General features: G+C 50.4%; 1 protein-coding gene across 2 annotated transcripts in view; it reads left to right on the forward strand.

Moving 5' to 3' along the window:
• Window positions 1-22,500, forward strand: part of LOC110504416 (protein diaphanous homolog 1) — a 191,138-nt gene that overhangs the window by 57,377 nt on the left and 111,261 nt on the right. For both annotated transcript variants that reach the window (XM_090219486.1, XM_090219487.1), the window contains 4 exons: window positions 1,425-1,489; window positions 3,752-3,931; window positions 6,129-6,758; window positions 15,408-15,522. In XM_090219486.1, coding sequence (XP_090075612.1) covers window positions 1,425-1,489; window positions 3,752-3,931; window positions 6,129-6,758; window positions 15,408-15,522 — 990 coding nt within the window. The remainder of the gene's footprint in view (window positions 1-1,424; window positions 1,490-3,751; window positions 3,932-6,128; window positions 6,759-15,407; window positions 15,523-22,500) is intronic.

The following is a 22,500-nucleotide window of genomic DNA, read 5'->3' on the forward strand; positions in this document are numbered from 1 at the left end:
AGATGTTATTATTCAGTGTCCCTCAGGCTATGGCAGGAAAATACATATTTGGCTGCAAGAGGAGCCATTGCTCCTTCGCCCATGAGTATTCTTAGTTTTTCCTCTGGGTTCAATTTGTAAAAATTTGGAATATATGTAGTCATTTCTGTGAATAATGAATCTCTTTGTGAGGAATATTTATCACAGTAAAGGAGAAAGTGCATCTCTGTCTACCTCCCCTGTCATGCAGTGACCACATACACGCTCCTCTTTGGGTAGCCATGTCTTTTTATGTCTGCCGGTTTCTATTGCCAATCGGTGGTCACTCAGCCTGTACTTGGTAAGGATCTGTCTCTGCTTCGTATCTCTGACAGAGTAGAGATAATCAGCCAATTCATATTCTCTGTTTAGGGTCAGATAGCAATTTAGTCGGCTTTGGGATTTTGTTTCGTTTTTCCAGTATTGTAAATATGATTCCTTTGATTGGTTCATGATTTTGCTTATTGGAATTCTTTCTTTTGAAGCAGTGCTGGTGTCAGCTTGGTTGGTGAGGTCCAACACCAGCTGACTGAGAGGGCTCGTTTCTGGGCTCAGCTCTTGGGCTTGAAGTGCTTTAAATTGCAGACTCGAATTTGGACTTGAATTTAGATGTAGCCAAAATTTTTATGATCTTTTCTGTATTTTCATTATTACTGGAAAACGGCCCAATTCTGCCCTACATGCATTAGTTGGTGTATTTCTCTGGACTTGTAGGATTTTCCGACAGAATTCTGCATGTAGGGCTTCAATTGGATGTTTGTCCCACATTTTAAAATCCAGTTTATTGAGTGGCCCCCAAACCTCACTTCCATAAAGTGCTATTGGTAGGATTACACTGTCAAATATTTTAGTCCAAATTCTAATTGGGATGTTGATTTTGAATAATTTCATTTTTATTGCATACATTGCTCTGCGGGCTTTTTCTTTGAGTGCCTTCACTGCCATATTAAAGTTTCCCGATGCAGATCTCTCTCTCTGGGTCTCTCTCTCTCTCTCTCTCTCTCTCTCTCTGGGTCTCTCTCTCTCTCTCTCTCTGGGTCTCTCTCTCTCTCTGGGTCTCTCTCTCTCTCTGGGTCTCTCTCTCTCTCTGGGTCTCTCTCTCTCTCTGGGTCTCTCTCTCTCTCTGGGTCTCTCTCTCTCTCTGGGTCTCTCTCTCTCTCTGGGTCTCTCTCTCTGGGTCTCTCTCTCCGAGTCTCTCTCTCTCTCTGGGTCTCTGGGTCTCTCTCTCTCTGGGTCTCTGGGTCTCTCTCTCTCTGGGTCTCTCTCTGTCTCTCTCTCTGGGTCTCTCTCTCTCTCTGTGTCTCTCTCTCTCTGGGTCTCTCTCTCTCTGTCTCTCTCTCTGTCTCTCTCTCTCTCTCTCGGTCTGTCCTCTTCTCTTCCTCTTATCCCTCTCCGTCTGTCCACAGACAACATGGTGGACAAGACCAAGGTGGAGTCCAGTCAGGCCAAGGCCATAGAGTTGGAGAAGAAGGTGACACACACACACACACACAGACAGACGATTGTAATGAGATTCTCCGTGCTCATTTCTCCCTGACACCCAACTAGCAGTCTAAATGAGAAATAGACGAATGAGAGAATGAGTACACACGCCTGACGGCTTACTGATGGAGTACACACACACTAGTTGAGTGCTAAGTGCTGTGGTTGCGGGGGGGTTGATATCATGGGGTTTTCCTACCCATTATGAGTCTGACAGGATAATTGCAAACAGTGAGCTGAAACTATCCCCATCTCTCTCTCTCTCTTACACACGCACACTCTCACATTCTGTCCCATTACATGAAAACTCACGTAAACATACCCATTCTCTGGAAATATGGACAATCACAATCAGTCTCTGCAACTCACACACACACACACACATTGGTTGTTATGATCATTACTAGCAGGATGAGACTTTCAGAAAGAGGAGGAAGTCTAGTGTCTGCAAGTTAAACACCAACCCGACCGTGTGTGTGGGACCGTGTGTGTGTGTGTGTGTGTGTGTGTGGGACCGTGTGTGTGTGTGTGTGTGTGTGGGACTGTGTGTGTGTGTGTGTGTGTGGGACCGTGTGTGTGTGTGTGGGACCGTGTGTGTGTGTGTGTGTGTGTGTGTGTGTGTGTGTGGGACCGTGTGTGTGTGTGTGGGACCGTGTGTGTGTGGGACCGTGTGTGTGTGGGACCGTGTGTGTGTGTGTGGGACCGTGTGTGTGTGGGACCGTGTGTGTGTGGGACCGTGTGTGTGTGGGACCGTGTGTGTGTGTGTGGGACCGTGTGTGTGTGTGTGTGGGACCGTGTGTGTGTGTGTGTGGGACCGTGTGTGTGTGTGTGTGTGGGTGGGGGTGTGTGGGTGGGACCGTGTGGGTGTGATCGTGTGTGTGTGTGTGTGTGGGTGGGACCGTGTGTGTGTGTGTGTGTGTGTGTGTGTGTGGGGGGGGGGGGGACCGTGTGTGGGTGGGACCGTGTGTGTGTGTGGGTGGGACCGTGTGTGTGGGTGTGTGTATGGGTGGGACCGTGGGTGTGTGGGACCGTGTGTGTGGTACCGTGTGGGACCGTGTGTGTGTGTGTGTGTGTGGTACCGTGTGTGTGTGGGGCCGTGTGTGTGTGTGTGGGGCCGTGTGTGTGTGTGGGACCGTGTGTGTGTGTGTGGGACCGTGTGTGTGTGTGTGTGTGGGACCGTGTGTGTGGGGGAGCGTGTGGGACCGTGTGTATGTGTGTGTGTGTGTGTGTGGGAGCGTGTGTTCTCTCCAGTGTAGCTGGACACTAAGCTGTGTCTGTTTTTAACCCTGTTCTCTCATTCAGTAACTGGATTCTGAGCCCAGAGTGCTTTTAACCCTTTATATACGGTTTCTATCTAACTCTTTGTCCTAATGCATGCAATAAGTACTTTAATTGCTTTTGTATTGAAGGGAGTATTTTGCATATCCCAACTCCCCCAGAGAGTGGAGGCAGGGTCTGCCATTGTCAACGGTGACCCTGGAGTAATTAGGGTGAAGTACCTTGCTGACAATGTGTTTTCTCTCCTGTAGCTGGATGCAGAGCTGACTGTGTGTTTTCTCTCCTGTAGCTAGATGCAGAGCTGACTGTGTGTTTTCTTTCCTGTAGCTAGATGCAGAGCTGACTGTGTGTTTTCTTTCCTGTAGCTGGATGCAGAGCTGACTGTGTGTTTTCTTTCCTGTAGCTGGATGCAGAGCTGACTGTGTGTCTTCTCTCCTGTAGCTGGATGCAGAGCTGACTGTGTGTTTTCTCTCCTGTAGCTAGATGCAGAGCTGACTGTGTGTTTTCTTTCCTGTAGCTGGATGCAGAGCCGACTGTGTGTTTTCTCTCCTGTAGCTGTATACAGAGATGACTGTGTGTTCTCTCTCCTGTAGCTGGATGCAGAGCTGACTGTGTGTCTTCTCTCCTGTAGCTGGATGCAGAGCTGACTGTGTGTCTTCTCTCCTGTAGCTAGATGCAGAGCTGACTGTGTGCCTTCTCTCCTGTAGCTGGATGCAGAGCTGACTGTGTGCCTTCTCTCCTGTAGCTGGATGCAGAGCTGATTGTGTGCCTTCTCTCCTGTAGCTGGATGCAGAGCTGACTGTGTGCCTTCTCTCCTGTAGCTGGATACAGAGCTGACTGTGTGCCTTCTCTCCTGTAGCTGGATGCAGAGCTGATTGTGTGCCTTCTCTCCTGTAGCTGGATGCAGAGCTGACTGTGTGCCTTCTCTCCTGTAGCTGGATGCAGAGCTGACTGTGTGCCTTCTCTCCTGTAGCTGGATGCAGAGCTGACAGCACGCCATGAGCTGCAGGTAGAGCTAAAGAAAATGGAAGGAGACTATGAGCACAGAGTCCATGAGCTGGCTGCTGAAAAGGAGACTCTGGGATCTGAGAAGCAGGAGAGCGAGACAGAGAACCAGAGCCTAATGGAGCAGATCAACACGCTCAATGAAGAGGTACTCACTCACACAGAGAGAACCCTTCAGTCATTTAACAGACACGCTTATCCGGAGCCACTTAGTGCTTTCATCTTAAGATGGCGATGTGAAAACCCAGAGCTCCAAGTTGTATTACTCTACCAATAAGAACCGAGTAGAAAACTCCCCTTGACCAATAAGAATCGAGTAGAGAGCTCCCCATGACCAATAGGAGTAAAGGGGAAAGTAATAGGAGCTCCAAGTAGCTCATAAGAAGTGGTCCACTCACCTGACACAGAGGGAGGAGGAGAGGTGTACCTGTCAGTGTCCTGGTGTTAGTCCAGCTGGACCCTGCCTCATAGTGACACACTGAGCATGTACCATCTAAAACACACAGGCCTAAACAGTCTGCCCGCATCATTGTGTGTGTGTGTCCGCTTAACTATGTGTCTTATGGCTCCACACAGACCTTGGCAGGTCCCTTCCCCAACAGGCTGAGGCCAGCAGAATCATCTCATGGTCTCTCACGTCCAACTGGCTGTCCCCACGTCAACACCAACATCAAAACCCTCATCGACAGATCATTCACTCCCTCCTCCATTTGAGACGATCCAGAGAGTCTTCATATGTAGAACACACACACACTAGAAATACAGAGAAGGAAGTCTTCTCTCATGGTGTATTAGCAAAATCTTCTCTGTTGAAATCTCTTTCTCAATTTAAATTCAATTCAATAGACTTTATTGATGAGGCAAGTTAAATGACTTACATTGTTTTTATATGAATAATTTAACAATGGTGGGGCCAACAGCGATAATAATAGTAGTAGTTGAAATGGGATTACCATTAACAGAAACTACTCTCTCCCCATCTTTCTCTCGCTCTCTCCCCATCTTTCTCTCTCTCGCTCGCTCTCTCCCCATCTTTCTCTCTCTCTCGCTCGCTCTCTCCCGTCTCTCTCTCGCTCGCTCTCTCCCGTCTCTCTCTCTCGCTCGCTCTCTCCCGTCTCTCTCTCTCGCTCGCTCTCTCCCGTCTCTCTCTCTCGCTCGCTCTCTCCCGTCTCTCTCTCTCGCTCGCTCTCTCCCGTCTCTCTCTCTCGCTCGCTCTCTCCCGTCTCTCTCTCTCGCTCGCTCTCTCCCGTCTCTCTCTCTCGCTCGCTCTCTCCCGTCTCTCTCTCTCGCTCGCTCTCTCCCGTCTCTCTCTCTCGCTCGCTCTCTCCCGTCTCTCTCTCTCGCTCGCTCTCTCCCGTCTCTCTCTCTCGCTCGCTCTCTCCCGTCTCTCTCTCTCGCTCTCTCTCTCCCGTCTCGCTCGCTCTCTCCCGTCTCGCTCGCTCTCTCTCTCCCGTCTCGCTCGCTCTCTCCCGTCTCGCTCGCTCTCTCTCTCCACGGCTCGCTCGCTCGCTCTCTCTCTCCACGGCTCGCTCGCTCGCTCTCTCTCTCCACGGCTCGCTCGCTCGCTCTCTCTCTCCACTGCTCGCTCGCTCGCTCTCTCTCTCCACGGCTCGCTCGCTCTCTCTCTCTCCACGGCTCGCTCGCTCGCTCTCTCTCTCCACGGCTCGCTCGCTCGCTCTCTCTCTCCACGGCTCGCTCGCTCGCTCTCTCTCTCCACGGCTCGCTCGCTCGCTCTCTCTCTCCACGGCTCGCTCGCTCGCTCTCTCTCTCCACGGCTCGCTCGCTCGCTCTCTCTCTCCACGGCTCGCTCGCTCGCTCTCTCTCTCCACGGCTCGCTCGCTCGCTCTCTCTCTCCACGGCTCGCTCGCTCGCTCTCGCTCTCCACGGCTCGCTCTCGCTCTCCACGGCTCGCTCTCGCTCTCCACGGCTCGCTCTCGCTCTCCACGGCTCGCTCTCGCTCTCCACGGCTCGCTCTCGCTCTCCACGGCTCGCTCGCTCGCTCTCCACGGCTCGCTCGCTCGCTCTCCACGGCTCGCTCGCTCGCTCTCCACGGCTCGCTCGCTCGCTCTCCACGGCTCGCTCGCTCGCTCTCCACGGCTCGCTCGCTCTCACTCTCCACGGCTCGCTCTCTCCGCCCGTCTCTCGCTCGCTCTCTCCGCCCGTCTCTCGCTCGCTCTCTCCGCCCGTCTCTCGCTCGCTCTCTCTGCCCGTCTCTCGCTCGCTCTCTCTGCCCGTCTCTCGCTCGCTCTCTCTGCCCGTCTCTCGCTCGCTCTCTCTGCCCGTCTCTCGCTCGCTCTCTCTGCCCGTCTCTCGCTCGCTCGCTCTCTCCGCCCGTCTCTCTCCAGATAGAGAAGCTCAATAAGGATCTGAAGGAGGCCAAGGCTAGAGTGGTCATCGTCCATGTCCCAAGTGGTCCTGCTCCTCCTCTACCAGGCCAAGGTGGTCTCCCACCTCCCCTCCCGGGACAAACCGGCATGCCCCCTCCCCCTCCACCCCTACCCGGCCAAGCAGGCCTCCCTCCTCCCCTCCTGGGTATGCCCAGTCCCCCACCTCCCCCGCCCTTACCAGGTATCCCCGGTCCCCCTCCACCCCCTCCTCTCCCTGGGATGGCCGGTATGCCCCCGCCGCCCCCTCCTCTCCCTGGGATGGCCGGTATGCCCCCGCCGCCCCCTCCTCTCCCTGGGATGGCCGGTATGCCCCCGCCGCCCCCTCCTCTCCCTGGGATGGCCGGTATGCCCCCGCCGCCCCCTCCTCTCCCTGGGATGGCCGGTATGCCCCCGCCGCCCCCTCCTCTCCCTGGGATGGCTGGTTTGCCCCCGCCGCCCCCTCCTCCACCAGGTGGTGGCGGTATGCCCCCGCCACCACCTGGAATGGGGGGCTGGGGCGCCTCTGTGCCACCCCCTCTGCCCTTCGGCCTGGCACCCAAGAAGGAGTACAAGCCTGAGGTGCAGCTGAAGAGAGCCAACTGGAGCAAGGTGAGGATGGGTGTGCATATGTTAGATGGTGAGAACATGAGGAAAGATGTGATTGTCAGTGTCTCTTCTAAAACTGCACTAAAAGTTGGTAAGAGTGTGTGTGTGTGTGTGTGTGTGTGTGTTCTGTCCTTTATTAGTGTGCCCAATTAGAGTCTGGAATAACAACTGCAAAGCTCTTGACCGTGTGTGTGTGTGTGTGTGAATACTAAGCCCGTGACCATATGTGAGTGTATATGACTGTGTGTGTGAATGTCTGCCTCTGTTCTTTCATGAGTGTGTGTGTGTGTGGACTGTTCCATGTTCTCCTCCTCTCTCTCATTTGCGATGGTTAAAACATCAGAATGGCCCTGTCTCTCTTTAGCCTAAAGCTACTGTTTAATAGCTTCAGCAGAGTTCATCTGTGTTTAGTCTCTCTCTCGTTCTTTCTCCCTCGCTCTCCCCAAATCTCTGTTCTCTTTGTTCGTTCGGCGGGTTGGTGAGAGCCCTTTGACGAGGATGTCACAGAAATGTCTTTTTTAATAAGATGCTTCTTTTAACTGTGCTGGTGAAAGATAATTAAATAGCTTCAAGAAAGGACAGCATTCTTTTGTCATTTAAATGAGCATTTTATTTCTCCAGCCCCTGTATCACATTCTTTCCCCCTTCCTCACCCCCACATCCCCTCCCAGAAGCATCTTGGGTAATGAAAGGGTCACATATGTGAAGTTTCTCTCTCAGAGCTGAATGGCTGTGATTAAATCATTGGTCACATGCACATGGTTAGCAGGTGTTAATGCGAGTGTAGCGAAATGCTTGTGTTTCTTGTTCCGACCGTGCAGTAATATCAAACAAGTAATCTAACAATTCCACAACAACTACCTAATACACACATCTAAGGAATGGAATAAGAATATATTCATATAAATATATGGATAGGAGAACTGAGGATGGATCAACAACATTGTAGTTACTCCACAATACTAACCTAATTGACTGAGTGAAAAGAAGGAAGCCTGTACAGAATATAATTATTCTATAATTTGCATCCTGTTTGCAACAAGGCACTAAAATAATAGTGGCAAAAGTGGAAAAGCAATTCACTTTTTGTCCTGACTAAAAAGTTTTATGTTTGGGACAAATCCAATACAACAATTTTATTTAACTAGGCAAGTCAGTTAAGAACAAATTCTTATTTTCAATGACGACCTAGGAACTGCTTGTTCAGGGGCAGAACAACAGATTTGTACCTTGTCAGCTTGGGGATTTGAACTTGCAACCTTCCGTTTACTAGTCCAACGCTCCAACCACTAGGCTACCCTGCCGCCCCACATTACTGAGTACCACTCCATATTTTCAAGGATATACTAGTGGCTGCATCATGTTATGGGTATGCTTGTAATCGGTAAGGACTGCGGAGTTTTTCAGGATAAAAAGAAACAGAATGGAGCTAAGCATAGGCAAAATCCTTGAGGAAAACCTGGTTGTCTATTTCCCACCAGACACTGAGAGATACATTCACCTTTCACCAGGACAATAACCCAAAACATAATCTACACTGGAGTTGCTTTCCAAGAAGTTGTTACATATTTAAGTTTTGATTCAAATCTGCTTGAAAACCTATGGCAAGACCTGATGGTTGTCGAGGAATGATCAACAACCAGTTTGATAAATTGTACACAATCCAGATGTGGAAGGTTCTTAGAGATTTACCCAGAAGACTAACAGCTGTAATCCCTAAGAAAGGTGCTTCTACAACGCATTGACTCAGGGGTGTGAATACTTATGTAAATTAGATGTCTATTTCATTTTCAATACATTTAGTACATTTCTAAAAACATGTTTTCACTTTGTCATTATGGGTTATTGTGAGTAGATGGGTGAGAGAACATTTATTTCATCCATTTTGAATTCAGGCTGTATCACAGCAAATTGTGGATTAAGTTAAACGGTGTGAATACTTTCTGTAGGCACTGTAGGTTGACCTCTCACCTCTACCCATCACTCCAATACTGCTCAAGGCCAATAACAACAACCTCACAAATGATCCCCCATCACACCCCTCATCCCTCGCTTCTGGGGCACTGCAGCAGTGTCATCTGCACTTCTCTTCTCCTTTTCCTCCTCCTCCTATCCCTCGTTACTCGGCCCAGTGAAACAATACCACCGTCAGCCCACTCTGGCCCCTGACCCTTTTCCCCCTCCTCCTATCCCTCGTTACTCGGCCCAGTGAAACAATGCCACCGTCAGCCCACTCTGGCCCCTGACCCTTTTCCTTCTCTGCTGTCCACACACACACACTGCTTGATGCTGCAGGCAGGGTGGCAAGGTGCGTTGGCTGAGCTCAGCACTGATGGAATGCCCTCAGGCTGCACACGTCTCCTGGCCAGCCTCCCTGATCTTTCTCTCCATTTTCTCTCTTTCTGTCTCTCTCTCAGCCGGCGTCTCTCTCTCGGCCGGCGTCTCTCTCTCGGCCGGCGTCTCTCTCGGTCTCTCTTCATAGATTGTTTGTTTTCTCAGTCTTGTTCTCGGTCTCGTTGTTGTTCTCTATTTTCGCTCTCTGTGTGTCTTTCTGTCTGTCTCATTTCAATTCAAGGGGCTTTATTGGCATGTGGAACATATGTGAACATTGCCAAAGCAAGTGAAGTAGATAATATACAAAAGTGAAATAAACGATAAAAACGAACAGTAAACGTTACAGATACAGAAGTTTCAAAAGAATGAAGACATTACAAATGTCATATTTATATATAGTGTTGTAACGATGTACAAAAGGGAAAATAAATTAGCATACATATGGGTTGAATTTACAAGGGTGTTTGTTCTTCACTGGTTGACCTTTTCTTGTAGCAACAGGTTATGATCTTTCAACGCCGATACCAATTATTGGAGGACCAAAAAAGCCGATACCGATTAATTGGACAATTATGATTTTTTAAATATTTTTTATTTGTTATGACAATTACAACAATACTGAATTAACACCTATTTTATTTTAATATAATACATCATTAAAATCAATTTAGCCTCAAGTAAATAATGAAGCATGTTCAATTTGGTTTAAATAATGCAAAAACAAAGTTTTGATTAAGAAAGTAAAAGTACAGTATGTGCTATGTAAGAAAGCTAACGTTTAAGTTCCTTGCTCAGAACATGAAAACATATGAAAGCTGGTGGTTCCTTTTAACATGAGACTTCAATATTCCCAGGTAAGAAGTTTTAGGTTGTAGTTATTATAGGACTATTTCCCGCGCAATGCTTGACGCACAACGAAGAGCTGCTGGCAAAACGCACAAAAGTGCTGTTTGAATGAATGTTTGCGCGCCTGCTTCTGCCTACCACCGCTCAGTCAGATACTTAGATACTTGTATGCTTGTATGCTCAGTCAGATTTAATGCAACGCAGGACACGCTAGATAATATCTAGTAATATCATCAATCATGTGTAGTTAACAAGTGATTATGATTGATTGTTTTTTATGAGAAGTTTAATGCAAGCTAGCAACTTACCTTGGCTTACTGCATTCGCGTAACAGGCAGTCAGTCTCCTTGTGGAGTGCAATGAGAGAGAGGCAGGTCGTTATTGCGTTGAACTAGTTAACTGCAAGGTTGCAAGATTGGATCCCCCGAGCCGACAAGGTGAAAATCTGTCGTTCTGCCCCTGAACGAGGCAGTTAACCCAGTGTTCCTAGGCCGTCATTGAAAATAAGAATGTGTTCTTAACTGACTTGCCTAGTTAAATAAAGCTATAAAACAAAACATATATATATATATATATATATATATATATATATATATATATATATATATATATATATATATATATATATTCTTTTTTTTTACAATTATTTTTTAAAAATCGGCAAATCGGGGGCGCCCAAAAATACGGATTACCGATTGTTATGAAAACTTGAAATCGGCCCTAATTAATCGGTTGACCTCTAGCAACAGGTCACAAATCTTTCTGCTGTGATGGCACACTTTGGCATTTCACCCAGTAGATATGGGAGTTTATTAAACTTGGGTTTGTTTTCGAATTCTTTGGATCTGTGTAATCTGAGGGAAATATGTGTCTCTATGGTCATACTTTGGGCAGGAGGTTAAGAAGTGCAGCTCAGTTTCCACCTCATTTTGTGGGCAGTGTGCACAGCCTGTCTTCTCTTGAAAGCTATGTCTGCCTACGTTGGCCTTTCTCAATAGCAAGGCTATGCTCACTGTCATGTCTTTGGCATCATTAAAACTGACTTATTTATCAAATAACTCTCTAATTATTATTACGCAATTAAACTGATTAATCATGTAACTGTAATTAACTAGGAAGTCGGGGCACCAAGGAAAATATTCAGATTACAAAGTTATAATTTTCCTAATATAACTTTCAGATATTTTAATATCTGATCAATTAGTCTTCTTATTAATGAATTATTATTTACCTCAAGTTAGTCTCATTCCAAACATCTGCACGAACCCAGTCTTCACTACGAGTCATCCATACATCAATTGTCTTAAAATCATTTATTTACTAACTAATTCACAGAAATGCGTAACAAACAGTAGATACGGTTACAAATAAATGATAGCGGTTGTGGGCTAAACCGGCATGGCGGCTTGTTAGACAAAAGGGGAGTGGGGGTCAGCTGAGAAGTCACTACAGAGTTGATAATTATAACAATTGAAATGCTTATCCTTTGCACATGAACACCCACTCATTGGGGAATAATTGCAATCAATATATATTTACGCTCAGTGTGTTGTCGGGATCTCTGTTGAAAAGTTTGTTTCTGTTGGAGAGTTTGTCCTCTTTCGCTCTCTCTGTCGTGGTTAGAATGGATAGTTCAGAGTGACATTCATTCATGTCGTCATAGGTTAGATGTTTCGGAGGTTGTCGGTCTTCGCGTTCAATGATACCGAATGCCTAGCTGCAGACTAGTAATTAATATCAAAGACTTGTTCTTATTCTGTCGGTATCAATAGTCTAAGAGTTTAATCACGTGGTATGGTTAAAAGATTCAGCCATCTACTCAAACCTTGGCCCTCTCGTGGTTAGCTCATCTGCAACCTTTAGCCATCTTGTAATTGAGGTAAGCTCGGTCTCCTCTCAAACCTTGGCCCTATCTCGTTATCGAGGTAAACTGGTCTGGTGATAGAAAACCTAGGTGGGTGTTTTATTCGGAAGAGCAGAAAAGGGCCTGTCCCATTTATTTATTTCACCTTTATTTAACCGGGTAGGCAAGTTGAGAACAAGTTCTCATTTACAATTGCAATGACGCCAGACCATAACTGTGCTCATGGGCGGTCCTCTGATTTAGTTAAACTCCAAAGGGAATTGGAGTTTCCTTCATTAAACAGTCCAAAATCACATTACACAATTTTACAAACAGTATCATCCTCACTCATTCATCTTATACAACGATTAGATGTAAACCTCATAACTGAGGCTATTGTGTAAACAGCGTTATGGTAATGTGGCCGTATTGTCTCCCATGAGCCTCACCAAATTGTACCAAACGGATCAGTTCGTAGCTGGATTCTTCACCAATCTTTTATACCTTCACCAGAACATAAATGTAATACGGTTCTCCAGTTCTGTGAGGTGGAAGAAATTCCTTTGTTCTCTCTATGAAACTCACTCTCACTCTATACTGTGGCAAAGAGGAGATAATCTCATCCAGGAATTTACGACCTCTCTGACCACAGCAGCCTGGGTGTAGGAGACAGAGAGCGATGGTGCCGAGGTAGGGGGATGGTGCTCGCGGTGTCCTAAGAGGGCAACTTCATGACATCACTGAGTCTGTACGTAGTCAAAGCTTTCCTTAAGTTTGGGTCAATCACAGTGGTCAGGTATTCTGCCACTGTGTACTCTCTGTTTAGGGCCAAATAGCAGTCTAGTTTGCTCTGTTTTTTTGTTAATTAGTTGACACATTGGAAATAATTATCTTTTTGTTTTCTCATGATTTGGTTGTGTCTAATTGTTTTCCTGTCCTGGGGCTCTGTGGGGTCTGTTTGTGTTTGTGAACAGAGCCCCAGGACCAGCTTTCTTAGGGGACTCTTCTCCAGGTTCATCTCTCTGTAGGTGATGGCTTTGTTATGGAAGGTATGGGAATCGCTTCCTTTTAGGTAGTGCTAGGTATATCGGCTTAATTCTGCTCTGTGATATTTTTGCAGAATTCTGCGTGCAGAGTCTCAATTTGATGTTTGTCCCATTTTGTGAATTCTTGGTTGGTGAGCGGACCCCAGACCTCACAACCATAAAGGGCAATGGGATCTATGACTGATGCAAGTATTTTTAGCCAGATCCTAATTGGTATGTTGAATGTTATGTTCCTTTTGATGGCATAGAATGCCCTTCTTGCCTGGTCTCTCAGATCTCTCAGATCGTTCACAGCTTTGTGGAAGTTACCTGATGTTTAGGCCGAGGTATGTATAGGTTTTTGTGTGCTCTAGAGCAACAGTGTCTAAATGGAATTTGTATTTGTGGTCCTGGCGACTGGACCTTTTTTGGGACACCATTATTTTTAGTCTTACTGAGATTTACTGTCATGGCCCAGGTCTGACAGAATCTGTGCAGAAGATCTAGGTGCTGCTGTAGGCCCTCATTAGTTGGGGACAGATGTACCAGATCATCAGCAGTAGACATTTGACTTCAGATTCTAGTAGGGTGAGGCCGGGTGCTGCAGACTGTTCTGGTGCCCGCGCCAACTCGTTGATATATATGTTGAAGAGGGTGGGGCTTAAGCTGCATCCCTGTCTCACCCCATGGCCTTGTGGGAAGAAATTTGTGTTTTTTGCCTATTTTAACCGCACACTTGTTGTTTGTGTTCATGGATTTTATAATGTTGTATGTTTTACCTCTCTCTCTCTGTGTCTCTTTCTCTCTCTGTGTCTCTTTCTCTCTCTGTGTCTCTTTCTCTCTCTGTGTCTCTTTCTCTCTCTGTGTCTCTTTCTCTCTCTGTGTCTCTTTCTCTCTCTGTGTCTCTTTCTCTCTCTGTGTCTCTTTATCTCTCTGTGTCTCTTTCTCTCTCTGTGTCTCTTTCTCTCTCTGTGTCTCTTTCTCTATCACTCTGTCTCTCTGGTTCTCGCTCTGTCTCTCTGGTTCTCGCTCTGTCTCTCTGGTTCTCGCTCTGTCTCTCTGGTTCTCGCTCTGTCTCTCTGGTTCTCGCTCTCTGAAGGCAGTTTATTATGAGGTGGTGATTATTGGAAGAGAGAAAGAAGAAAATTAGCAATATAGCTAGAAAAAAGAGAGGAGGATGAAGGGAGGGGAGGATTAAGGGTGAGAGGAGGAGGATAAGGGGGAGGGATAACGGGGAGGGGAGGATAATGGGGGGGAGAAGAGGAGGATAAAGGGAATGGAATCCTCGCTCTCTGAAGGAGAATGAGGAGTAGGGAAATGACTAGCTTGCTCCTCTCCTCCTCCGTCTCTCTCTCCATCCTCTCTTTCAGCGCCCTGGTCCTCCTGCTCTTTCTCTGTCCTTCTCTCCTCCGTGTGTCTCTCCATTCTCTCTTTCAGTGCCCTGGTTCTCCTGCTCTTTCTCTGTCCTCTCCTCCTCCGTGTGTCTCTCCATCCTCTCTTTCAGCGCCCTGGTCCTCCTGCTCTTTCTCTCTCCTTCTCACCTCCTCCTCCTCCGTGTGTCTCTCCATCCTCTCTTTCAGCGCCCTGGTCCTCCTGCTCTTTCTCTGTCCTTCTTTCCTCCTCCTTCGTGTGTCTCTCCATCCTCTCTTTCAGTGCCCTGGTCCTCCTGCTCTTTCTCTGTCCTTCTCTCCTCCTCCGTGTGTCTCTCCATCCTCTCTTTCAGCGCCCTGGTCCTCCTGCTCTTTCTCTCTCCTTCTCACCTCCTCCTCCTCCGTGTGTCTCTCCATCCTCTCTTTCAGCGCCCTGGTCCTCCTGCTCTTTCTCTCTCCTTCTCACCCCCTCCTCCTTCGTGTGTCTCTCCATCCTCTCTTTCAGTGCCCTGGTCCTCCTGCTCTTTCTCTGTCCTTCTCTCCTCCTCCGTCTCTCTCTCCATCCTCTTTCAGCGCCCTGGTCCTCCTGCTCTTTCTCTGTCCTTCTTTCCTCCTCCTCCGTGTGCCTCTCCATCCTCTATTTCAGCGCCCTGGTCCTCCTGCTCTTTCTCTCTCCTTCTCTCCTCCTCCGTGTGTCTCTCCATCCTCTTTCAGCGCCCTGGTCCTCCTGCTCTTTCTCTGTCCTTCTCTCCTCCTCCGTCTCTCTCTCCATCCTCTCTTTCAGCGCCCTGGTCCTCCTGCTCTTTCTCTGTCCTTCTGTCCTCCTCCTCCGTGTGTCTCTCCATCCTCTCTTTCAGCGCCCTGGTCCTCCTGCTCTTTCTCTGTCCTTCTTTCCTCCTCCTCTGTGTCTCTCTCCATCCTCTCTTTCAGCGCCCTGGTCTTCCTGCTCTTTCTCTGTCCTTCTTTCCTCCTCCTCTGTGTCTCTCGCCATCCTCTCTTTCAGCGCCCTGGTCCTCCTGCTCTTTCTCTGTCCTTCTTTCCTCCTCCTCTGTGTCTCTCTCCATCCTCTCCTTCAGCGCCCTGGTCCTCCTGTTCTTTCTCTGTCCTTCTCCCACTTAATTGCTCGATTTATGGATTAATGTTTTTTTTTTGCTAAATTGCATAGGGTGGTTGTTGAAAGGATTCGTGAGGCATTTATCTCTCTCTCCCCTCTCTCTCTCTCTGTGTGTAACAGATTGGATATGAGGATCTGTCTGAAAACAGTTTCTGGACTAAGACCAAAGAGGATCGCTATGAGAACAACGAGCTCTTCGCCAAACTCACCTTGGCCTTCTCCTCCCAGACCAAGAGTGAGTGTCACCCCGTGCATGTGTGTTTATGCAGGGATGTGTGTCACCCCGTGCACGTGTGTTTATGCAGGGATGTGTGTCACCCCGTGCACGTGTGTTTATGCAGGGATGTGTGTCACCCCGTGCACGTGTGTTTATGCAGGGATGTGTGTCACCCCGTGCACGTGTGTTTATGCAGGGATGTGTGTTCTGGCTCGTGTATCCCTGCCTGACAGCAGCGCACTTGTCTCAGTAAAGTTGACTTACTAATGATGATGGATTTGTCTCCTGCTCCATCTCTCTCTCCCTTTCTCTTTCTATGTCCATTCCATCCATCCCACAGCCTCCAAAGGTAAGAACACACAAATTATGTTGGGTACAAGGGCTGGTGTGTGTGTTGTTTTGGCCTTGTTGTCTCATTCTGAGAGACAGAGTATGCACTGGGTTAAATGGATGGGGTGGAGGAATGGATGGGCATGGGGAGGAGGAATGGATGGGCATGGGGAGGAGGAATGGATGGGCATGGGGAGGAGGAATGGATGGGCATGGGGAGGAGGAATGGATGGGCATGGGGAGGAGGAATGGATGGGGAGGGGGTAGAGGAATGGATAGGGAGGGGGTAGAGGAATGGATGGGGAGGGGGGATGGATGGGGAGGGGGATGGATGGAGAGGAGGAATGGATGGGGAGGGGGATGGATGGAGAGGAGGAATGATGGGGAGGAGGAATGGATGGGGAGGAGGAATGGATGGGGAGGGGGATGGATGGAGAGGAGGAATGGATGGAGAGGAGGAATGGATGGAGAGGAGGAATGGATGGGGAGGAGGAATGGATGGGGAGGGGGAATGGATGGGGAGGGGGAATGGATGGGGAGGAGGAATGGATGGGGAGGAGGAATGGATGGGGAGGGGGAATGGATGGGGAGGGGGAATGGATGGGGAGGGGGAATGGATGGGGAGGGGGAATGGATGGGGAGGGGGAATGGATGGGGAGGGGGAATGGATGGGGAGGGGGAATGGATGGGGAGGGGGAAGAGGAATGGATGGGCATGGGGAAGAGGAATGGATGGGCATGGGGAAGAGGAATGGATGGGGAGGAGGAATGGATGGGGAGGAGGGATGGATGGGGAGGGGGAACGGATGGGCATGGTGTGGATAGGAGGTAGGAAAGGGGAGGGGTTACAGATGCCCTCTGACTAGCCACCTGGTGTCCTGGCACAGAGCACTGTTTGACACACATGCTACCCACTCACCTGTCCAGATTCTCCTGTCACCTTGTTCTTGTGTCCCTGAACCTGCTTCTCCATATTCATCATTACAGCTAACTGAACTTCAGCTGCGATGCAATCAGAATACACGTTCTGGCTCACTCTTAGACACGTGCACCTAGTCCTCCACATACACTCCATCACGTACACACCCACACACACACTCCCGCTCACAGGTTGTCCACGTTGTTGAAATGTCAAGGTTGTCAGCTGTCCCATCAGCATTCACCTGTAGAGTGGTTAAGGTCTGCTGTCAGTCTGTGATTCGTTAGAATGCCTCTGGTCCCTCCGTGTGATTGGCTGAGACACTGCTGCCCCATTTGATGTCGGATAACCTTTCCTGATATCTGACTGTAAACACACTGCCCTTTTCAATAGGTCCAACTCGGTCTGCGTACTGCTGCTGCTGTGTGTGTTAAAAATGAATAACTGAAATGTCTTGAGTCAATAAGTTTTCATCCCCTTTGTTATAACAAGCCTAAATAAGTTCAGGAGCAAACATTTGCTTAAGTCACATGATAAGTTGCAAGGACTCACTCTGTGTTCAATAATAGTGTTTAACATGATTTTTGAATGACTTCCTCATCTATGTACCCCACACATTCAATTATCTGTAAGGTCCCTCAGGGGTGTGAATACTTATGTAAATTAGATGTCTATTTCATTTTCAATACATTTAGTACATTTCTAAAAACATGTTTTCACTTTGTCATTATGGGTTATTGTGAGTAGATGGGTGAGAGAACATTTATTTCATCCATTTTGAATTCAGGCTGTATCACAGCAAATTGTGGATTAAGTTAAACGGTGTGAATACTTTCTGTAGGCACTGTAGGTTGACCTCTCACCTCTACCCATCACTCCACTCCAATACTGCTCAAGGCCAATAACAACAACTTCACAAATGACCCCCCATCACACCCCTCATCCCTCGCTTCTGGGGCACTGCAGCAGTGTCATCTGTACTTCTCTTCTCCTTTTCCTCCTCCTCCTATCCCTCGTTACTCGGCCCAGTGAAACAATACCACCGTCAGCCCACTCTGGCCCCTGACCCTTTTCCTCCTCCTCCTATCCCTCGTTACTCGGCCCATTGAAACAATACCACCGTCAGCCCACTCTGGCCCCTGACCCTTTTCCTCCTCCTCCTATCCCTCGTTACTCGGCCCAGTGAAACAATGCCACCGTCAGCCCACTCTGGCCCCTGACCCTTTTCCTCCTCCTCCTATCCCTCGTTACTCGGCCCAGTGAAACAATGCCACCGTCAGCCCACTCTGGCCCCTGACCCTTTTCCTCCTCCTCCTATCCCTCGTTACTCGGCCCATTGAAACAATACCACCGTCAGCCCACTCTGGCCCCTGACCCTTTTCCTCCTCCTCCTATCCCTCGTTACTCGGCCCAGTGAAACAATGCCACCGTCAGCCCACTCTGGCCCCTGACCCTTTTCCTCCTCCTCCTATCCCTCGTTACTCGGCCCAGTGAAACAATGCCACCGTCAACCCACTCTGGCCCCTGACCCTTTTCCTCCTCCTCCTATCCCTCGTTACTCGGCCCAGTGAAACAATGCCACCGTCAGCCCACTCTGGCCCCTGACCCTTTTCCTCCTCCTCCTATCCCTCGTTACTCGGCCCAGTGAAACAATACCACCGTCAGCCCACTCTGGCCCCTGACCCTTTTCCTCCTCCTCCTATCCCTCGTTACTCGGCCCAGTGAAACAATACCACCGTCAACCCACTCTGGCCCCTGACCCTTTTCCTCCTCCTCCTATCCCTCGTTACTCGGCCCAGTGAAACAATGCCACCGTCAGCCCACTCTGGCCCCTGACCCTTTTCCTCCTCCTCCTATCCCTCGTTACTCGGCCCAGTGAAACAATGCCACCGTCAGCCCACTCTGGCCCCTGACCCTTTTCCTCCTCCTCCTATCCCTCGTTACTCGGCCCAGTGAAACAATACCACCGTCAGCCCACTCTGGCCCCTGACCCTTTTCCTCCTCCTCCTATCCCTCGTTACTCGGCCCAGTGAAACAATGCCACCGTCAGCCCACTCTGGCCCCTGACCCTTTTCCTCCTCCTCCTATCCCTCGTTACTCGGCCCAGTGAAACAATACCACCGTCAACCCACTCTGGCCCCTGACCCTTTTCCTCCTCCTCCTATCCCTCGTTACTCGGCCCAGTGAAACAATGCCACCGTCAGCCCACTCTGGCCCCTGACCCTTTTCCTCCTCCTCCTATCCCTCGTTACTCGGCCCAGTGAAACAATGCCACCGTCAGCCCACTCTGGCCCCTGACCCTTTTCCTCCTCCTCCTATCCCTCGTTACTCGGCCCAGTGAAACAATACCACCGTCAGCCCACTCTGGCCCCTGACCCTTTTCCTCCTCCTCCTATCCCTCGTTACTCGGCCCAGTGAAACAATGCCACCGTCAGCCCACTCTGGCCCCTGACCCTTTTCCTCCTCCTCCTATCCCTCGTTACTCGGCCCAGTGAAACAATACCACCGTCAACCCACTCTGGCCCCTGACCCTTTTCCTCCTCCTCCTATCCCTCGTTACTCGGCCCAGTGAAACAATACCACCGTCAACCCACTCTGGCCCCTGACCCTTTTCCTCCTCCTCCTATCCCTCGTTACTCGGCCCAGTGAAACAATACCACCGTCAGCCCACTCTGGCCCCTGACCCTTTTCCTCCTCCTCCTATCCCTCGTTACTCGGCCCAGTGAAACAATACCACCGTCAGCCCACTCTGGCCCCTGACCCTTTTCCTCCTCCTCCTATCCCTCGTTACTCGGCCCAGTGAAACAATACCACCGTCAGCCCACTCTGGCCCCTGACCCTTTTCCTCCTCCTCCTATCCCTCGTTACTCGGCCCAGTGAAACAATACCACCGTCAGCCCACTCTGGCCCCTGACCCTTTTCCTCCTCCTCCTATCCCTCGTTACTCGGCCCAGTGAAACAATGCCACCGTCAGCCCACTCTGGCCCCTGACCCTTTTCCTCCTCCTCCTATCCCTCGTTACTCGGCCCAGTGAAACAATACCACCGTCAGCCCACTCTGGCCCCTGACCCTTTTCCTCCTCCTCCTATCCCTCGTTACTCGGCCCAGTGAAACAATACCACCGTCAACCCACTCTGGCCCCTGACCCTTTTCCTCCTCCTCCTATCCCTCGTTACTCGGCCCAGTGAAACAATGCCACCGTCAGCCCACTCTGGCCCCTGACCCTTTTCCTCCTCCTCCTATCCCTCGTTACTCGGCCCAGTGAAACAATGCCACCGTCAGCCCACTCTGGCCCCTGACCCTTTTCCTCCTCCTCCTATCCCTCGTTACTCGGCCCAGTGAAACAATACCACCGTCAGCCCACTCTGGCCCCTGACCCTTTTCCTCCTCCTCCTATCCCTCGTTACTCAGCCCAGTGAAACAATGCCACCGTCAGCCCACTCTGGCCCCTGACCCTTTTCCTCCTCCTCCTATCCCTCGTTACTCGGCCCAGTGAAACAATACCACCGTCAACCCACTCTGGCCCCTGACCCTTTTCCTCCTCCTCCTATCCCTCGTTACTCGGCCCAGTGAAACAATGCCACCGTCAGCCCACTCTGGCCCCTGACCCTTTTCCTCCTCCTCCTATCCCTCGTTACTCGGCCCAGTGAAACAATGCCACCGTCAGCCCACTCTGGCCCCTGACCCTTTTCCTCCTCCTCCTATCCCTCGTTACTCGGCCCAGTGAAACAATACCACCGTCAGCCCACTCTGGCCCCTGACCCTTTTCCTCCTCCTCCTATCCCTCGTTACTCGGCCCAGTGAAACAATGCCACCGTCAGCCCACTCTGGCCCCTGACCCTTTTCCTCCTCCTCCTATCCCTCGTTACTCGGCCCAGTGAAACAATACCACCGTCAACCCACTCTGGCCCCTGACCCTTTTCCTCCTCCTCCTATCCCTCGTTACTCGGCCCAGTGAAACAATACCACCGTCAGCCCACTCTGGCCCCTGACCCTTTTCCTCCTCCTCCTATCCCTCGTTACTCGGCCCAGTGAAACAATACCACCGTCAGCCCACTCTGGCCCCTGACCCTTTTCCTCCTCCTCCTATCCCTCGTTACTCGGCCCAGTGAAACAATACCACCGTCAGCCCACTCTGGCCCCTGACCCTTTTCCTCCTCCTCCTATCCCTCGTTACTCGGCCCAGTGAAACAATACCACCGTCAGCCCACTCTGGCCCCTGACCCTTTTCCTCCTCCTCCTATCCCTCGTTACTCGGCCCAGTGAAACAATGCCACCGTCAGCCCACTCTGGCCCCTGACCCTTTTCCTCCTCCTCCTATCCCTCGTTACTCGGCCCAGTGAAACAATACCACCGTCAACCCACTCTGGCCCCTGACCCTTTTCCTCCTCCTCCTATCCCTCGTTACTCGGCCCAGTGAAACAATACCACCGTCAACCCACTCTGGCCCCTGACCCTTTTCCTCCTCCTCCTATCCCTCGTTACTCGGCCCAGTGAAACAATACCACCGTCAGCCCACTCTGGCCCCTGACCCTTTTCCTCCTCCTCCTATCCCTCGTTACTCGGCCCAGTGAAACAATACCACCGTCAGCCCACTCTGGCCCCTGACCCTTTTCCTCCTCCTCCTATCCCTCGTTACTCGGCCCAGTGAAACAATACCACCGTCAGCCCACTCTGGCCCCTGACCCTTTTCCTCCTCCTCCTATCCCTCGTTACTCGGCCCAGTGAAACAATACCACCGTCAGCCCACTCTGGCCCCTGACCCTTTTCCTCCTCCTCCTATCCCTCGTTACTCGGCCCAGTGAAACAATGCCACCGTCAGCCCACTCTGGCCCCTGACCCTTTTCCTCCTCCTCCTATCCCTCGTTACTCGGCCCAGTGAAACAATACCACCGTCAGCCCACTCTGGCCCCTGACCCTTTTCCTCCTCCTCCTATCCCTCGTTACTCGGCCCAGTGAAACAATACCACCGTCAACCCACTCTGGCCCCTGACCCTTTTCCTCCTCCTCCTATCCCTCGTTACTCGGCCCAGTGAAACAATGCCACCGTCAGCCCACTCTGGCCCCTGACCCTTTTCCTCCTCCTCCTATCCCTCGTTACTCGGCCCAGTGAAACAATGCCACCGTCAGCCCACTCTGGCCCCTGACCCTTTTCCTCCTCCTCCTATCCCTCGTTACTCGGCCCAGTGAAACAATACCACCGTCAGCCCACTCTGGCCCCTGACCCTTTTCCTCCTCCTCCTATCCCTCGTTACTCGGCCCAGTGAAACAATGCCACCGTCAGCCCACTCTGGCCCCTGACCCTTTTCCTCCTCCTCCTATCCCTCGTTACTCGGCCCAGTGAAACAATACCACCGTCAACCCACTCTGGCCCCTGACCCTTTTCCTCCTCCTCCTATCCCTCGTTACTCGGCCCAGTGAAACAATGCCACCGTCAGCCCACTCTGGCCCCTGACCCTTTTCCTCCTCCTCCTATCCCTCGTTACTCGGCCCAGTGAAACAATGCCACCGTCAGCCCACTCTGGCCCCTGACCCTTTTCCTCCTCCTCCTATCCCTCGTTACTCGGCCCAGTGAAACAATACCACCGTCAGCCCACTCTGGCCCCTGACCCTTTTCCTCCTCCTCCTATCCCTCGTTACTCGGCCCAGTGAAACAATGCCACCGTCAGCCCACTCTGGCCCCTGACCCTTTTCCTCCTCCTCCTATCCCTCGTTACTCGGCCCAGTGAAACAATACCACCGTCAACC

This window comes from Oncorhynchus mykiss, chromosome 25 (genome assembly GCF_057628025.1).
Source record: "Oncorhynchus mykiss isolate SJ-2025 chromosome 25, ASM5762802v1, whole genome shotgun sequence".
Classification (NCBI taxonomy): domain Eukaryota; kingdom Metazoa; phylum Chordata; class Actinopteri; order Salmoniformes; family Salmonidae; genus Oncorhynchus; species Oncorhynchus mykiss.